This window comes from Megalopta genalis, chromosome 7 (assembly GCF_051020955.1).
Source record: "Megalopta genalis isolate 19385.01 chromosome 7, iyMegGena1_principal, whole genome shotgun sequence".
Lineage (NCBI taxonomy): Eukaryota > Metazoa > Arthropoda > Insecta > Hymenoptera > Halictidae > Megalopta > Megalopta genalis.
Genome location: NC_135019.1, coordinates 9651044 through 9671320, shown reverse-complemented (window position 1 = coordinate 9671320; position 20277 = coordinate 9651044). Strand labels below are relative to the sequence as shown.

At 38.7% G+C, this 20277-nt stretch overlaps 1 protein-coding gene across 1 annotated transcript in view; it reads left to right on the top strand.

Annotated features, from left to right (window-relative positions):
• The window catches only part of LOC117229080 (neurotrimin), a 252385-nt gene that overhangs the window by 222472 nt on the left and 9636 nt on the right, over positions 1-20277 (top strand). The window contains exons 7-9 of the mRNA XM_033485220.2: positions 13109-13258; positions 16996-17061; positions 17372-17473. Coding sequence (XP_033341111.2) covers positions 13109-13258; positions 16996-17061; positions 17372-17473 — 318 coding nt within the window. The remainder of the gene's footprint in view (positions 1-13108; positions 13259-16995; positions 17062-17371; positions 17474-20277) is intronic.

The window sequence follows — 20277 nt, the reverse complement described above, 5'->3', positions numbered from 1 at the left end:
GAACGTCGATAGCAGCAATTAACACTTTTCACTGCCACGTCATTCGCGCGTGGCTGACGGAATTATACGGTCAGATTTAAAAAATGGATTTTTACGCTGACCTTACAAATTTCGTCAGGATCCGGAGAAGACAATTATGTTGAAAAAACGATCGGGGTTATATAACTTGAATTTTCAATATTAGTTCGAATAAGTAAAATACTTTAATTATATAACATTTTTGTTGACGTGACGGTTACAGTGTTAACAAGTGTGTTGCAACATGTTCATATATTTAGAAAAGAATCGCTGAAATATTCGCTGCGCATAAAACTTGACAATGTAATATTTAATTTAGTTATTTTTATCTTCGATCAGATTTTATTGTTCGCAAAGTGTTTCCTTCTCTGTTCTAATTTATGCGAGTTCCATTCGAACTCGGCTCACCCCATAAACGTTATCTCGTGATATTATTCATCGGCGAAAGAAAAACGAAGGCGAAAAAAAAAGGAAAGCACCGACTTTGTCGATCGCGCTTGATTCCGTCCTCTCATGCTGTACTCAGCATCTAGATAGAAATTTTACAGTTCTGTAGATGATTTATAACAGTACAGTGACATCAGTTAAACTTGCATGCATCTGCCGCAGCTTTTACATACGGCCAGGTAATGCTTTTTGCAACATACAGCTCGTACGAAGACAAACTCGTTCATAAATCTTGGGACACTTAAGAAAGGCGGGGAACCGTTGAAAAATTATTCGGGATCTGAATTAAACCTGAAAAATTGCTAAAAATTATTCTGTCTAAACTTTCGCGTCAGTCGAACAAACTTCATAAATGTTCAAAAGCTTTTGCAGTTAATGAAACCTGAGAAATTGTCACAATTTCTGACAAATCTTTGTATTCGAATTGCAAGTAAACATAAAGATTGTTAAAAAATTTCTCGGATTACGAATCTTAAAGAATTACCGTGTGAAAATTGTCCGTGTACAAATTGTTGACAAAATTATTCTGCTCGTGTATTGAACGAAGCCTGAAAAATTACTTAATAAAAAAAATTACTTAATAAAATGATATTGTTTAAAAACTGCCGAATTTGTGTGCTGTTTAAATTCGAAGAAACTGTGAGAAGTTGACAACTCGCGCGAAACTGTCTTTTGTAAGGAAGAAATGCATCTGCAACCGATGCAAACCGCAGTCTGCGAGGCGTGTGCGCCGAGACGGCGGATTGATCGAATAAAATCAAGTAAAAGTCCGTTCATTCGCAGGGAGAGATTCGCGCGTACAGATATGAAGCGTAGTTTCGCATCCGCGCGTTTGTAATGGACGTGTTCCTGGACTGCTAATTCAGTGAAGAGCGATTGAACCGTACTGGGTAGTGTAGTTAACGCTGTTTTATTAACGAGCGTACGCACTGTACACGGCACATATGTACATACTGTACATTACCGGAATGGTCTAACAACGTCGCATTCGTATATCTACGCGAAAATGCATGGAGCCATAATTACTTCGAATGAGACTTTGGTGCTACACTTTTCAAGGATTATTTACGGAACAATTCAGCGTACCGTGCGCATTCTGGTAACAATGGACGTCAATTTATGCAACACGGTTCAGCAGGGCTTTGGTAATCAGCGCGCCAAAAATAACGATTCGAGAATTATTCAGAGTTTCCAACGTTCTACAAATTCTTTCCGTCGAACAGAATCAAGGGGTCGCTTGTAATTTCGTTCGATCACTTTTTCCACGCGAAAGGTAACCGTAATCTCTCAACATTTGCCACTCTACGGTCCACACGCTGGACAAAATTGTCCGGAATAAATAATTTAGGCCATGCGAAGCAACCTGGTTGTGATTAAACAACGAATACGTACAATAATTTTACAATATAATAATGCATACAATACAATAATATAATGCAATAATACAATACAATAATACGATAACAATACATATAATACAATACAATGCAATAATATAATAACAATCATATAATATATATAGTGATCATAATATATATAATAAAGTTGCAATACCATTGAATAATAACTAACATCTCGTAATTTTTTATTGGTGCATTTATACGATAATAATGTTACGTTAATATTATAAAATTAATGTCACGATGTTAATGTTATGAAGATTATAACGTTATAATCTTAATAACATTAACATTGCGTCTGTAAATATTAAAAAAAATCTAAGCAACCGTAGCATTTAAGATTATACATTATAGCATTAATAATATTTAATAGACAAACGAGGACATTTCTCAAAATAATAATTAAAAGGTAGGAGAACGAGAGAACAAATTGAAAAAGTACGTAGCTATGAAATGAGTCGAGGTGGAAAGGGTTGGTGAAATGAATTTTCGAATAACTTCTTTGGAAACAGAATAATTTTAATGATACGATGTAGCGACTGTTGCTATGCTTAATTCGTGACGAGGTATAAATTCGCGTAAAACGTTATCGCGAACGCTGCGAAAGGAATCGGACCTGATTTAAAGATTTTTCCTCCGGGCTCGTATTTCACGCCAGGCAACCCTCACTTTCCCGTAATATCGCAGTAACAACTTGTTAACCGGCTGAACGTCGTGTCGGTCACCGATGCCTGATAGTAACTTCGTATTCAGGTCGCATCGGTCAACGCTGACCCACGCCGGCAAACATACTAAATTGCGATTTATTGCGCGCCGCGCAAATAAGGGGAGAAGTCGCTTTGTTTAACCCTTAATTGCCGTGGTGGACTCTGTGATCCAATCGTTTCCCCCTCGCAGAGGAAAATTATCATATTTCCTTCGCAATCGAGCGCTCCAGCAAACTCCTCTGTCGAACAAAATGGCGCTCGTTACACCAACGTCCGATGCTTATTCAATCATATTTTTAGAAGCAAGTGCCGTTTCAATTATATCAACATCCGTGAAATAAAATATTCGCTTCTCTTTTCTCCGCCGCTGTGCTCATGATTAACCGAATTCATGATTCGCCGTCCGATGAGCTTGTATTCTCGATATTTAATGACGTTATTCGTCGACTTGGTTGATCCGATTCTCAACGAGCCGCAAATTTTCGCGTTCAGACATTTTCTCGAAACGAAGCATTCGCGCTGATTAATCAAGACTAATGAAACCGGTAAAACCATTAAAAAGTGTTCTGTATTGTAATGGCAGTCGAAGTTCCATCGGCTTCAGACATTAAACGGCTTTTCCAAATTGAGTTTCGCCAATCAACGTTTCAGCAGGGCTACTCAAAATATATTTACGACAAACACGATCGTACAGTTCTCGGTTCCGTTCGTTTCGCGGACGACAATTATTAACATTTCGCTTTGCAAAAGGTTCCGAGTTGTTACAAACGATCGGCGCTGCTCCATCGAAAAATTCGATCGTCGACGTTTCGTCTAAACGTTTGAGACTAATCCGAGACTTATCTGATACAGTCGTGTCTGAAATATCGGAGACACGTTTCCTGGGAGGTTCGCGATTTCACTTCGGGTTTTCCGCGTTATGCAATTCCAGCCGCAACCGTGATGCTTCCACCGACCATTTGTCGACAGCTTAATATCTGTTACTCCTTTCGCAAATCGCGAAAGTAGCACGGAAATCCACGTGATCCATCTAGATTAAACCTGTTCCCACCCGTAAAAATAACTTCGCCCATTCAAAACGTATCACCATACAACGCGGCTAATGGCGGCGATACTTGCGGCAATTATTGCGATTTATTATTTAGCGATTATTTGCCTAATTCCGGCGACAGTGACGGATGAGTTACGCCGGCAAGTTTAATGAACCCTCGGCCAGATCGCATTTTTCCAGCTTAAACCAATAGGATAGATTTTCCGTATTGTTTCACCGAAAATACAGTAATTTTTCTACATCGAACTTATGAAATTGTTGCTGTCCCGATAACAAAGCGGAGAATAACTGCTTTATCCTGTTCCCGCAATGAAACATGACCAATTAGTAGAAACAACGGATGATGCTTAATTAAATTTCGCTGTTTAAGCAACGATAACGTGATTATTACTTGAATTAAATTAGACACGTCCATTGTGCGCGGCGGACAGTAAAAAAAAATCAGTAATTAACGAGAGAAACGGCTGAAAGTGTAACGAAGTGTTGGTCGCGGAGAGTTCGAAACCGCGCGAACATCCGAGAACGAATGTATGAATTTCATTTCGCGATCACGAAATTTCCATTCATTTGCCGAGAAGCAAACTATACCGCGTGAAAACTCGGACACGCGGTCCGTATTGTCGCTGTCATTAAAACTGTCGATTCGCAATCACGAATTTGAAATTCAGCGCATGCTGTGCGTGCGCACCTATGTGTATGAAACGGCGCGTCGCGTGAATTTTTCTAGATCGACCCGTGCGAATCGATCTGAAGAAATTCTCGCGTGATTCTCCGATTACGCGATCTCGTATTGTCCGTGTCGCGAGATCGCGTTACGCGACATAAAAATGCCCGGGAACGCGGCGAACCAATTTCCGCGACTGAATTTCTGCTCAATCGCGACGCAAATATTTAATGTTCAATCGCAGCAGCGCGAAAAACTCTGTGTACATTTGGTTCGCGCTAATTCGAGCGATTTCGATTATTGGTTGATTATAGGGTGCTTACGTTATCTGCAAAAGTAATATTGACCGATGTTGCTACCGTTTGATCGTCCATTAAACCCGGGATGAATGAATGACGTAAACCGGAGACGATAAAAAGGAGGCCGATAATAATGGCTCGGAATCGTGTGTAAATATTTATCTAAGATAATCATCGCGATGAATTTCTTTTGGTCGAATATTTCATTCGAAGGATACATTATTATATATATATTATTATATTATTATATATATTATTATATATTATAAAATATATAATATATAAATGGGATAATCCTATTTATTAATTATGTATTTATTCAATTAATAGGATCCTATAAATAGGATACATTATTATAAAAACATTCTTTATTCGAATAACCCCAAAAAATAATATGGAAGAAGTAAATCGATAAGCTATGAAAAAACACATTATATTCTATCAATTTCATTCGAATCTCGATTATTTTCTGTATGAATTCTTACACAAATAGATTCTTATTCGAATAAAATCTAATTCAAATGACTTCTTACACGAATAAAATCTATTTATTCTATTCGAATAAAATCTTATTCGAATGACTCTCTCTTCTTACACAAATAAATTCTTATTCGAACGAATTCTTTTTCGAGTGAAATTTTATTCCGATAAATCTTGATCTAGATAAATTTGCATTCGATTGAATATTTATTCGATAATGTCGAATAACATTTTACTCGTTAATCTCTATCTTTTATCCGTCATTCGTATAAAATTTTGTTCAACCCTGCTGTGCAACGATACTTGGATGCATTGTTAAATGTAACAAAGGCATCGAGTATCCTTGAGAGTATAATGGAGCCACCGCTCAATTAATTGGGAAAATTTCGGTACAACGGACGTCATTTTTAAATTATGCTCCGTCAGGTATTAAATGAACTTTATAAGAGTTTTAAGCTTCACAGGCTTGTCGCTTGTTTAATCATTTGCATCCACGTCCGATAAATAATAGAACGTCCTACCCGAAGCAACAATGTTAATCTTCGCATTACATTAACACGAGCACAACGGAGTACACAAACACAGCAGAAGATTGCCAAACAAAATCTGCAACATTTAACGCAATTGGGGAAGCTGAACTTCGCAAAGGGAAGCCTGACCTACTCCACAAAATTAAACGACTACGTTGCTCAAATATTTCATGATTCCACAACAGAAAGTAAACCCTCGATCCTTCGAAATAAGGCTAACCGGAATGCTTTCCTTATTCAATTAGTGTTCCTAATTGGCGCTACAATCAATCATATTTCTATTATTCGTTGTTACAAAAGCTTTCCGATTTCGACGCATTCGCATGCCATTTGCATCGAAATATTAAAACGATGTAAAATCTACGATAACACTACGATGAATTTTAAAAGCGCCATATGGTTCGTTAAAAACGATGACATTGAGAAAACCTTTAAAAAAAAGAAGCAGGACTTTGTAAGATCTTGTGACACGAAATTACAGAGGTACAGAGATCGATAATTCCGCAACGACAGTTCAGCGTTCGTTGAATTTTTCGCGGAGTGGTTAATTATTTCCAGACCGTCTTAGAAAGATAAAGACTTTTTGGCCGACCCAGTATTCGGATAAGAGAGGCCCCGGCTACCGTTCTGTCAAAGGTGGCAGTAAATAAACCGAGCGCGGCGGCGGCGCACCCCGGGTTCTCGCAAAAATCGCCGCTGAATCATCGTGCTCCGTGTCCCGGATAAATGAAAAGTTTCGCGGTGATTTAGCTTCCTGTTCTTTATTTCCTGTGCGTTGCTCGGCAGCTGATTACGTTCTCGTTTACCCGGGCGATGTTCCGACTTTAGATTTTTATTGGATAGCGGCAAATATTACCGGGGACAATGCGAAGCCAAAGTAACGCGTATTTAAGCGAGCACTGCTCTGCGCGCTAGGGTTGGTGTGCCTCAAGCTACTTACCCATGCCATTACTGTCCTTTCACCCCTCGCTCGCTAGCATTTGCGCTATCCTAGCCGTGTCCGGCCTGCATCACAACGACGGCTCGCACCCTCCTCGACCGTTTCAAACGCAGACGTTTTCTGGGCTCGTCGGGGCCACCTCTACAACTTTAATGACTCGTGATTGTCATGACTTCTGCTGGCTGCTGCACGGCGTCGCTCTTTTCGCCCGTAACGTGCGGTTCGCCGAGGGAAAACGATGCCCCCTTACTTATTTATCCGCCGGCGGAACTTTAAGCCGTCGAATCTCCGCCGAACTCGACGCACTTGGAATCCTACGGCGGTGCACGGCGCGACGCGACGCGACGCGCGCGGTTCTCCTTTCTTCCGTCGACGCAGAGATTTGTTATTTTGTTCGGTCCGACGCGACTTGCTGAATTGTTTCAATAAAGGATTACTTATCCCGAGGGATTAAGTAGATTGTCGATGAAGGATTTCTTGTTTCGAGGAATTCGGCTTAATGTCGTTGGAGGGTTTCTCGTTTGAAGGGGATAAATGTGGCATTCGATGGAGAACTTCTTGCTCGGAGGGATTATACCTAATTTCATTTGGGCATTTTTTAATATCAATACGGAAGATCCTTTTTTTCGAAGAGTCAAATGTGTCGTTTTAGAAATTCCTGGGTTGAAAACGTAGACGATGAGACGTAGAATCGAAGAGTCAAATACAAAATCTTTTAAGAATTTCTTGTTTTAAACAGTTAGATATATTATTTGGCTTGTGAACAATTAAGTACATCGTTTAAGAATTTCTTCTCTTGAACAGTTAAGTGTAACATCATTTAAGAATTTCTTGTCTTCAAGAGTTAAGTGCATCGTTTAAGCATTTCTTGTTTGAACGAGTTAGAAACAACTGGAACAATTATCGCAGAAAGGAATTTCTTATCTTAGGGGTCAAATGGAAAATTAATAAAGATCCTTCTATTTTACATAATTTAGTAAAAAAAAGTATACCTTGTTTGAAGGTGTTAAATACGTCATATTGTAAACATTTTTTGTTTCAAGGAATTAAATACTATATCAATAGAGAATTGTTGTTTTACTAATATTAAGGATTTCTTATTTGAATGATTTAGAAACGCTAGGACTAATTATTTTAATAAGGAACTTCGTGCTTTAAGGGATCCTATGAAATTTGAATAAAGAATTTCCCATTTCAAATTATTATATACAGCATCAATATGTAGGATTTCTTGTTGGACAGTGTCGACTTTCTTATTTGAAGTACCGAGATACATTACGAATTGTTTATATTAACAGTTTAATGGCCGCTCACACAGCATGTGCGTGATGCTTGAATAATTATGTAAGTGATTGCTTTAATAATTATCACACAAAGGGAAAATATTAAATTTATTGTATTAAATGTGTTCTTATTTTTGCTTTATGCGTATCGTTCGCACATGTTGAACTATTTCATGAATTTACATAAATATTGTCGGCCTCTTGAAGGTCTTCTTGGTCTATAAATGATAAATTTAACATATTAAGAAATTCCGCACAACGATTACGATGCTTTCGTGTTTGCGCGAATTTCAATGGAGGATATTTCTGGATTATGAGAAAGTTATATTTATCTTTTGCCAAAATTGCGGAATGCATGTCTTCGGAAGCCCCGTTCCAAGAATATTCCTCGCATGAACTACATTTTTGGAAGCCGGTCCCTGAAACTTCGCGGAAAAAGTTTCGGAAGAGTTCACGAATATACTTTTATCGTTATTAACTGCACGTTACCCGTTCGCGCGGCTATTATTCAGCCGCGGAATCTTGAAATTTGAACTTCCAGACACGTAAATAATAAAGTTTCCTAATAATTCATGAGTGCCCGCTAAGTAATTTTTATCGGCGGGCCCGTAAACAATGGTTATAAGTTGTCTAATGAAAGGCGAAATAAAAACAACGGGGCGGCCGGACCGGCTCGGCTCGGCGCGGCTCGGCCCGGCCCGGCCCGGCCCGGTAACTTTCGAATCGAACCGATGGAGAGTTTTATTTCGGAAAATCTATTCAATGACTAGCGTGGTAATGCCCGGCAACGCGGTTGAACGTCGTTAAACTTTTTCATCTGCTTTTGAAACTCGAAGCCGGTGAAAGTTTTTCTACCATTTTCAACGGTCGATAGAACTACTACATAAATGCATTCCACACTCTCGCTGTTACTTCCCGTCTCTGTCCGACCCGACCCTCTGTTTCTACCCCGCTCCGCCATACGTTTCTCCGAGAAAAAGTTTCCCTTTAACCGAGAAAATACTTTCCCGGCTCGCCTCGGATCATTACACTTATAAATTTCACTCTCTTCCGGCCTCCGAGCAATCTCGAACTGTTAATTGCGAAATCTCTTTACTGTGGCTTCGCTGTTCGCTTCGTTCATTATTAGATCGCGGACGTTTACGTGAATTCATATTTTTTCTTCTTTTTTTCATCGTGCGATTTACAAAAGAGAAAATGGAACGGAAAATTCTTTCCAGCGCCGCCAATGATCGTCCTCCCGTTTCCGAGCGAGCAAATACTATGGCTCGAATATTGTTCGAACGATTTTGAATATTCAGCTATCCACCGCTTAACGCGCTTCGCGTTCTCAAGTGCGGATAATGTTCTGGCTCTTGGTTGAACATCTGCTCTAATTCTTTCCTCGACCCATCCGCAGTGCGATGTCGTATCAGTGCGAGACAATTTTGCGTAACTCGGTGTCACGTGATATCAATGTTCGATAAGAAGAGATGAACGCACGGTGTTTTATAAATGATTTTAATACAATGTAACGGACGGGAGAATGAACAATCAAAAAAAGGCATCATCGCTTCGTGAAACGTCAACGACAACTGACAACAAAATTTGGAGCACTGCGTTTTAATTAACAACGATTTGATAAATTTAAAAAAGACCGATTTCTTTCTGATATATAAAGTAAAAGTTGAAAATGACTATGCATAATCTTCTCTTTTATGAAGCAGAAACAATGGAACAAGATATTTTAGAAGCGTCGCGATTAAAAATGCGATTAGGTGAAAAACATAATCAATTTTTAGCTTGTCGGAATAATTTAACGCTTCATCATTACGCTGATTTGCTTAGGTTTTATTGTTTCTGGTCTACCATTTTTTGTACGCGCTCTTTTAGGGAACATAATTTATACTCTGCTATCCGAAGTGTCGCATAAGCGTTTAATAAAAGTAAAGCTCGGCTGCCGAGATTTATGCGCGTGCAATTAAAGCCATTGTGCAACAAGAAGTGTGTTAATTATTCCGATAAAAAGTGATGTATGCTTACAATAATACGAAACATTCACGCTTACGTTTCGAATACAGGGGGGTCGGATGTAAAATCACTGTTTGAGTAATTATGAGCAGAGCTATATTTTATGCAGCATGACTGGTCAATTTGAAGTGGCTGCAATTTTCTGTCTCGTGCCGGAGAAAAATTCAAATGAGTTCATTACGAGGAGCGGGCAGTTAATATTGTTGTTAACTATCGCTCGCCCGCCTGATATTATAATTCAACTCCTTAATTATAGTTCTGACCATCCGAAAGCAAGGGAAGAAACATTTGTCAATGCAAATATTCTAAGAAATGATTGTGTTGTACATTGAATGTAATCCAGTGATAAATAACAACATACGCGGAAACGTTTTTAATCAATTATTCTTATACTTGATCTTGGCTCTGCTACTCGGATGGCAAAAATATGTACTTGGATCTATGAACAAAAAAAACAAAAATTTAATTACATAATATATAAATAATAATATATAAATAATAATTTTATTAAATCATAAAATGTCGTTTTCAAGGTATTAAAATATGAGCCGTTTATTTTGAAAGTGGCATAAGTCACTTTGTTTTCAAGTCGATATATTTAAGGGTTTGCGTTTTAACACGTTTAAAAATATGGATGCTAACTTTCGAGAAGATTCACTTGTATTTGTTATCTCGGGACACTGATATTTTTCTCGGTATAAATAATTTCGTAAAAACATTAAAAAATCACCACTTTTCATTACGGTAAAGTGACTTATGCCACTTTCAAAATAAACGGCTCATATATGACAAATAATTCATCGCTTTAATCATAGTTCTGACCATTCGAGGACAGAGATGAAATATTTGTCATTCGAAAAGAAGTTAAAAGATGTGAAATGTTCGATTGAAAAAGAATCGTAGCGATTCGACGGGCGTAGCTTTAAATAGATCGTCAAAGAGACGATTTCTGGAATTCCTGGCTGAAAATTCGAAAAGCAGAGATTCGCCGCATTCCACGCTCGAATACGAGATTAAAAGTTATGTTTGGTCGACGGTGGTGGCGAATGAACATTTCATCGGGGTCATCGGTGCTCTAGAATTCCGGCTGTTTTAATTACGCAATAACCAAAGCAGATTATGAGCTAATTATCTTGGATTAGTTTCATAATTCCATATAATATGCCGAAATCGCTGGCACTTCCTGCCGCGTAATAATGAGTGCATAGCGTGATCCGCTCCAATAATGGCGGCCTGGCTCCTTTTCTTTCGCTTTGCCGGCGAGCATGTAACGTAAAGTAACCCTCGTCCTCGTCCCCGTCGTGCATTTCGGAACGAAAACACGAATGCGAGGTGTCCAAAAGAGCAGACAACGATAATTGAAAGCCGCATTTAATGAAAACTAAGCGTCGTTGCTCTCTGAATTAATTGGAGCACACTTGCGACCAGTTATTAATATCGAGACAGGAATCAAGATTAATGTCACTTGTACTGTGAAAGTTGCTCGCGAAAAGATTAATCCGCAGAATCATGCCGACTCGAAGAGTACGTTCGTTTATGCGTTTGTTACCGGTCTTCTTGGCAGAGTTCTGATCGTTGTTACTAGATTGCGGATATCGTGTCCCGTTTTGAGAAGAAACGAGTAGAAAGAAACAGCGGAGAGACTAAAGGAATTTACAAGTATGAAAGATCGACTTATTAACAGGTTCCGTGCCGAGCTTTTTTTACTCGAATCTTCACACTTTGATATTTTACTAAAACTTGATGTATTACGTGCAATTATTAATTCTCGTACACATAACAACGTAACAAAAACTTATCAACGCCCATTCTTGCGGTGGAAATTGATTCTTCGGTTCTAAATTTCTTGTAAACAATTTGTTTAGTTCACTAAGTAAACATGCAAGCGTGTACCATCGATGGTACACGTGGCACGGAACGTGTTAATATTGTTAAAAAAGGGAACACTATTCTTGCTATTGGCTCGGAAAATTTTTATTTTGCGTGAGAATGCAATTTGTCACGGCAATAGCGCAAGAATTAATTTGCCGCAAGGATTATTAGTACAAATGTCGAGGGCTTCGTGGCGAGAATTTTTAATGAACGCGTTGCAAAATAGAAACCGTTGTATCGGTAAAATTGAAGAATTCGTGGTTTAAGATATCTAACGAACAGAACAGCTTCTCACCGTAATCATTAATGTCTATGATAAAAATACAAAGAGCTTCGACAGAGAGTCGGTCATAAACGCACGGCGAAAGAAGAAATACAGAATCGGTAAGATTTGCCGATCGAATGGACAGAAAATCCAATAATTCCTTTGATGGATCTGAATTCATGCAGGAGACCTTAATGCCTGTTTTTATGGTCGATCGAGCGCAAGGTGGAGCACAGAGTTTGAACGAATCAAAATGGCATGATATTGACAAATGCTTTTCGAAATATTCTTGCGTTCAGTTAAACGCGAACCATCGATTTCTAATCAATTTATATACATCCTTTTATTCGTATTCGATATTCGTATTCCCATTCTCATATTTGCTTGCTTCATGTTTATTAAAGTATTTGTCACAAAAGCACCGTCGGCATTGTAAAATAGAAATGTAAAATATATAAGAAGATCTTTAAATTTAATTAGTGGAAACTTGAACCACGGTTACTTAATAATGGTTACTAATTGAATGGCAACCCCGAATAAGGGGTCTATAATTAACTTTAACTATAACTATAACATTTTAACTGTAATACTTATAAGAGCTAATTAACAAATGCAGCATTTATATCTTAATTAATATATTCATAAAATAGTTCACATTTTCAAACGATTCCACATTTTTCGTTTTAAAGTAGTTAAATTATCATGACTCTTTCGTGGAAAATAATTAAATAAATTCCTTAGTCATTATAATAATAGTGGCGAATTGTTTTACCGTAAAACAATGCACGTTAGTTACTTTTTCAGCTCGGTAGGATTAGTATTTTAACATTTTAAAAGATTAATGAAGATGGAAACACGTTGGAAGCTAAGTACCCCCGATTTCGTATGGAAACCCTTATGTCGGACGGACAAATATCACTATTATTATACCCGACGCGTTTCTGCGACTGCATCCCCTGGTTTCACGTTGTATAAAGTCAGTCGGCGCAGCGTTTTGCACCCTTTTCACTCACTTCTTCGCTGGAACACTGTCGCTTTAAAGTAGTAATTATTTTAAAATAAATTATAATGCCGGCACTGCTTTTGCCGAAACAAAAGTAACCTCGGCTCGTCGTAAGCTAACCTCGTTTTTCATTTTCCAGGCGCGGCGTACATGCAGACGGTCTCAGAAAGCCCGTACAAAGTGCACATGAAACTTGCAATTCGCTCGGTAGCGAAGGCGGATTACGGGGTATACAAATGCATATCAATAAACACACTCGGCGAGGCGGATGGCAGCATCAGTCTCTATGGTAAACATCCTTGTGTTTTCTATTAATAGTTCATAGGCATCGAGGATCGAAGCTGTATCATGGTAGTAGAACCTGTCCGAACTCCGAACGTCCTTCGAGATGAAAAATTCTTATGCTTCACGACGTTTTCTAATATTCGTTTCAAAAGAAATTCGATTATACACCGGTAATAGAATCTCGGGCTAGATCGCCGAGGAACTATACATACAAAGTTTCTCAAAATTATTGTACGAGCGGGAATGAAGGGTTCCTGAGGTCATTTGAAGTAACTTTTTCCTTAGCAAAAATGCAATCCGTGGCTTCGTTCACGAGTTATTAGCGAAAAACGGTGACCAGTGAGAGGCGAGCGCGGCTGGTGGTAAGCGGCCGAGCCAACGGCGCCAGCGGTCGAGCGGTCGAATTCCAGTTCCGCTGGCGCGAGACGGCCGAGCCAACGGCGCCAGCGGTCGAGCCAACGAATTCCAGTTTCGCTGGCGCGAGGCGGCCGAGCCTACGGCGCCAGCGGTCGAGCGGTCGAGCGGTCGAATCCCAGCTCAGCTGGCGCGAGGCGACCGAGCCAACGGCGCCAGCGGTCGAATCCCAGTTCTGCTCATTGACTCAGCCGCCTCGCGCCAGTCAAGCTTGCCTCTCATTGGTCACTGTATTTCGTTAATAACTCGTAAACGAAGCCGCGGATTGCATTTCCGCTAAGGAAAAAGTTACTTCAAATAACCTCAGGAACTCCTAATTTCCTGCTTGTACAATAATTTTAAAACATCCTGTATAATCCTGTATAATTCTTAAAAGAAATTACTTCTCTGTACACAACTGTTCCAAAAGATTTGCCGCTTCTAAGATTGCAGAATTTATCAGTGCGACGGAATTCATTTCCGATATAAACTCGATAATTGGAAGTAATATAATTTCTCATCGACTATTGTTACCCGTGTATATCGATCAAAATTTTCCGTGCGAGCTGAAACGTGTTCGTGAATTTTAGACGTTTAAGAATATTTAAGACCAAGACGAAATAAAAGAGAAAATTGAGAAATTCGCTTGTGAACGAAATCCCGTACGATTTGATCGATAAAATGTTTGCAAACTTTTGCGACACGGTGTAGAATCCATTTTGTGTAAACAAGTTGTTGAATATACTTTTTCGAGTTATAAATAACATAGTTTCTCGCTGATTATTAATAATCACGGATCACTGAAACGTCTTCGTAAATGTTGGAGATTTAAGAACATTTAAGACCAAGACAAGATAAAAGAAAAAATTGAGAAATTCGCTTGTGAACGAAATCCCGTACGATTTGATCGACAAAATGTTTGTAGTTTTTTGCAACACGATATGGAAATCGGGTTGCAGCGAATAAGTCGTTGGATATGGTTTTTCGGACTACACCGTAAAGGAGTTAATAGAGAACGTGTGCGAGGGACAAGCAACGCGGAAACTCAAACAAGGCATATGATTGCGGACGATCAAAGTGATCATTGGAATCGACAGCGTTCTTTCGATAAAGGGGACGAAAATTGAATTGCATCGCAGCGTGCTTTTAATAAAAGAGATGACGCAGGACCACCTGGTGCCCTGCCCCGTATGCAGCAGTTACACTAAAACACACGTCACAGAATTGAGATTAAACAAGACACACGCGCGCTATCCCTATTGTTTTGCGTTTTTCGTACACGGTTCTATTCATCAAATATCGAAATACACGTATGCAATTAATTTCGCGTAAAACAATCTCGTTTTTAAAGTTATCAAAGAAGAGAACAATGCGCGGCGATAGAAAGTACCGTTGCCGATCAAATATTATCAAAACTTTCATTGTCGTTTCACGAGTTCAGAATGAACCTTCGAAAATATTCCCTTGCAACGGCAATAAAAACGGTAAAATTTGTTTCCATATAAACATACCGGAATAAATGTTAAACGATTGCAGGAGAAACAATTTGATTCGTTACTGCAGTAGAATCTGAAGAATATAGCGCAACTTCGTGTACATTTTTAAATGAATTTCCTTCGAAATCATTCTACCGAGACGAAAATAAAATTGGTAGAATTTCGACGACGATTTATGCCGCGTTGTACGATGAAAAATGTAACGCGAATCAAGAGCCCGGCGATCTAAACACACAGCGCTTCGATCGCAACACGCCTACCGTGCTTCTAAATGGTTTGGCAATCATTCGAAGCTAGATATCAAAAAGTAATTTATCGTTTCGATAAAGTGAGCCTTTTTATCCCGCCTGAAAATCGTATTTCCTGAAGAGCGGTGTGAGCCGTGAATCACCGATAACCGGGGCCGGCTGTCCCTCTGTTTCTCCGGCAAAAAGAAGCCGCAGCAGCTATCTATCGGCCCGTAATTGTTGGCTTCGCGTTTCTGTACGCGCAGATTGAACGCGCGCCGGAGCTTTGTGCTTTAATAAGTTACCAGCCCGATGGATTACCCGGCGCTGCTACTTAAACAGTCGTTCGGCTCTGACCCCGCGATTTAAGGTACATTTATACGCTTTAAACTACGCCCCTTTAAATCGGCCGAAGTCGGCGGCTGGGTAATTGCACCGGGAACAGGATTTTCCGAGTTGAGTAACAGCATTTCTAACGATTGCAACAACTTCGGTCGGCTAATTCCTCGAGGACGTCTGTTTTGATTCACAAGTTGCATAGAAGGCGCGCCGCGGATTCTCCAGCACTGCGAGAAAAAAAGAGCAATGTAATCGCATCGTGACAGACTTACGAAAATACCGTGTGCCGAATTTTAACAGAAACACGCGTGCACAATAGCACTGCAAATATGATTCACGCGAGGATCACGCTAATTTTTAAGTAGTTACCAAAATTGCTTTTTAGCGTCCAAACGAGTTAATATACCATACGCTGCTTCAATAATTAAATTACTCTGATTTCGTGGGAATTTTTCGCGTTAATTTTCGGCACTCGACGAGTCAACGATGCTTTACGAAGTTAATTGTATTTTTAACATTTGCACGATTTGTCTTATGACGCTATAACCTATTATCTTCTCTTTACTAATTAGTTATTTGTTTATTTATTGTTTATTTAATACCAGAGAGCGTTGTGTTGTTCGATGCATAGCATGCGAATCATTTTGTTTATTGGACAGTAGAAACGAGCGATAAATTTCAATTTTTAGCCTTCTCTCTGATATAAATTTGTCGTTTTTTACTTTGAGTAGCTGTGAATTTACTGTGCCGCGCCTGTAACTTATAAACAAAAATAAATTGGACATGACGCGCATATGTATGCGCCAGCGCTAAAATATCAAAGCCAATCTTGATTTATGCAACCGTGGCTAGTGTTTGCGTCGGGGAAAAAAACATGTAAAATAAATTGTCACGAGGAAGCAGGCTCGTAAAAGTCGGGCTTTCATGTGTTTTTTTCCTTTTTTTTCTTTTTATTTACAAATTCCAAAGTCCGTGAAAATACGAACGATGATATGATTTTTTTAACGACGAATTTTCGCTTCTAATGGGTACTATCGATGTAAAATTTAGGGGAATTGAGTATTTACGAAGTCAACAGAGAGAGAGACTCTGTGCGACCGACGAACCTAATTCAATATGGATTGCAAACGCATAGCATCGATTTAACGTGAATTGTATTTAATGATGAAATTAAAGTCATTATCGCGAGAATTTATATTTAGAGAAGCTTCGACCATTTCTAAGACAATAAATGATCCTCGTGGCGCGAGGAAAATGTAATTTGATATGAAATCGTATCTTCGCAGAGATTCCGACGCCAACAACGCAAATGAGGACGACGTCGACCACTCCGCAGCCTACGATCCAAGAAGGTAAAATTTATAATTTCAGTAAATATATATGATTTTTAATAAACATATAATTTTAGCAGATAATTTTAGGAAAATAAATTCTATGCGAATTTCTTTTTTCCGTTTCAAATTTTTATAACTAACAAATAAATAGTATTTTCCTAGCGATCTCCTTTTTTAATTTTCCTATAATAATTTCCTTCTCTTGATTCGGTATATTTGAACAACATCGAAACAAGAGAATTTTCTATTTTCAATAAAAATGTAAATATTTCTCTAATTAATTTTTTAATTTTAATATAACAATTAATATACCATAAATAATTTTTAGTCGAAAACATTCAAAATTCACGGCAGAGGCCATTACCAAGCGCCGAACCAAATCCTTTCCAAATAACGGTCTCGTCGTTGCCCAACGTCGTAAGAAACGATGGTAAGTAATTATAAATTCTATATTAAATAATATTAGAACAGGAAAACAAAATCTTCCTAAATCTGAAGCGAAATAAAGTGAAAGTACTATTAATTTCTGTTGATCCATTTTGCACGTGAAAATTCTGTGCATAGTAAAATGGATACCATGCTATATTTATACTTTTATACTGCTGTCCTCGATTGAAATATCTTGTCTACTAATCTTCCACTTTTCAGGAACGTCGCGTGCCACGTATTTTGAAATAATTTACCATTTAAGCAAAGCTGAAATATTCTATATATACAGTAATTTCTCCCCAATTTTCCTTCAGCTTGTAAACAAAAACGGACAATTCAAATGGACACATTTTTATAGTTGCCGATTGTCAACACAAATAATTATTATAAAATAACGTTATTATAAATATATAAATTTATATATATTATTTAAAATTTATTTATAAGAATATATATTATTTAAAATTTATTTATAAGAATATATATTATTTAAAATTTATTTATAAGAATATATATTATTTAAAATTTATTTATAAATTTATTATATATTTATATAAAAATAACGAGGTGCAAGGCTCGAATAATCGTATCTCCTCTTCCCAAATTGTTAATTTTTGTTTACAAATTGAAGAAAAATTCGGGAGAATTTACCATACTTCATAGAGTTCCAAGCATAATTTCGTTTATTTGATTTCACTCTTCTTTCAAAATGATTTTATTAATTTAAAGCTCCCTTTCTTGAACGATCAGAGATGTTAGTTAGAACAGTTCAACCGAGTATAAATAATCGGTATACAGGTCAAAATTCGAATCGGATAGAACAATATCGCAAACCGGCTGTGCGAGACGCCCCTAATCTGCCTTAATTGCGCGGCGTTATAAGATCGACGATCGAGGAAAATTGTGCGTGCCGATTGGTCGATACGTTTCCTGGGGATGGAAATGACTCCTCCAGGATGAATCGAACGCAGGGTGGATTCGAACTAATTAACAGATCGGTTCGGAGAACCGGTCCTGCCGATCGCTGAGGGTGTCTCGCAGGGGCCGCGATTTATGACAGCATTGTTCCCGGAATCAAGAGGTGCCCCGAAACCGTTGCACGTATTAATTGCTTCTCTCTCGCAGTTTCGCTCGTCGAACAATATGTGCCAGTTTCGCCGAATCTACATACGTGCCGACCGCACGAAGAATACCAGCTGTCCCTTGGGATGTAACGAGATTACTGTTACAGACACGCGATAGACAGACAGATTGACGCCGATACGAATTTTTGTCAATAGATTAGCGAAAGCTGAGTACGTCGATCAAACCGATTCATAACCGATACCGAATTTCAATTACACCATCGATGTATCGCAAACGTTTATTTTATCGCGCTTGTTGTATATCTGCAAATATCGTGATTAAACGTGTAGCTTAAAAATGATATTTCTCTTATAATATTAGCACAGTACGGTCGGCTGCTAATCAAAATTACTGTTAATAATTTTCGTAATTTCCCTGCGACATAAACAACAGGTTTTTCGGTCGAACTAAATGTCTATATTAAACCGCAGCCAAGTTATTTTGAGATATGCAATTACGGTAATCGGGTGAACCGTTTAATTGCGCAGAAGTTCCATTTTGCAATCTACATTGGCACCACCGTCGAATAAATTGTTATTCCTCCTCCGTCCGGTTTGCTTCCGGCTCAAAGAGATCCGAGATATCGTCGAAAACAATTCCAGTTTTCGTTTCATCTTTGACATTGTCTATTTCGGTAACAGATGCGCCGTTGTCAAAACAAGCTTGAATATTCAAACGGCCGCTTCAACGCTTACATGTCGCGAAACTCCCCAAACAAAAATCGAATTAAACATACTACTACGCTGATGCCGCGCCACGATTCTCGCATTGTTCGACCCGTCTACAGATCGTGCCGCTGCTGTCGACTATTTTTTGTTTCAACAATTCGAAAGTTTAACAAAGCGCGCGCCGCGACATATAAAATAAAACGAGTGCCTTTGTTGCTCGTATCTACCTAATTAAAACAGCTCCGACCGCTGCTTGCAGTTATTATCGTTGGCTTTGTATTCGCTGTCCGAACCATCGATACAGACACTAGCGAAATATTTGCCGCCAGTTCAGTGTCGACGAATTCGTTGTTCCTGATATTATTTCCTGATGTTATATCATCGAAATCGTAAACTGTGTACACAGTCGATCGTACACTTCTTGATCGATATTAATGATCGATCAATTTTTACCTTGGAGCGAAATCTTGCAGAATTCTTTCTAAACTTTTAATCTACTTTTTATGATAAAAAGGCGGAAGTTTTTCTATTGCCCTACCGATCATTCTTTCATTTCGTTTTACCATGATATTCGTACAAGATTATATTTTCTTTTTATTATAAGGAACTCTCTCATGAGATTTATTACAACATACTGCATTACAGAATATTATAGAGTATACAGAGTGTCCCAAAAATGTCTCGCAATCCGGGAACAGGAGGTTACTGAGGTCATTTGAAGTAACTTTTTCCTTAGCGAAAATGCAATCCGCGGCTTTGTTTACGAGTTATTAGCGACAAACAGTGACCAATGAGAAGCGAGATCAGGCGGCCGAGCCAATGAGCGGAATTGGGCTTCGTGCGCTCGTTGGCTGCGCCGCCTCGCGGCAGCCGAACTCGTCTCTCATTGGTCAGTGTTTTTCATTAATATCTCGTAAACGAAGCCGCGGATTCCATTTTCGCTCAGGAAAAAGTTGTTTCAACTGACTTAGAGAACCGCCTAGATCGTCGGGAAGAAGCCCTTAGGCACGCA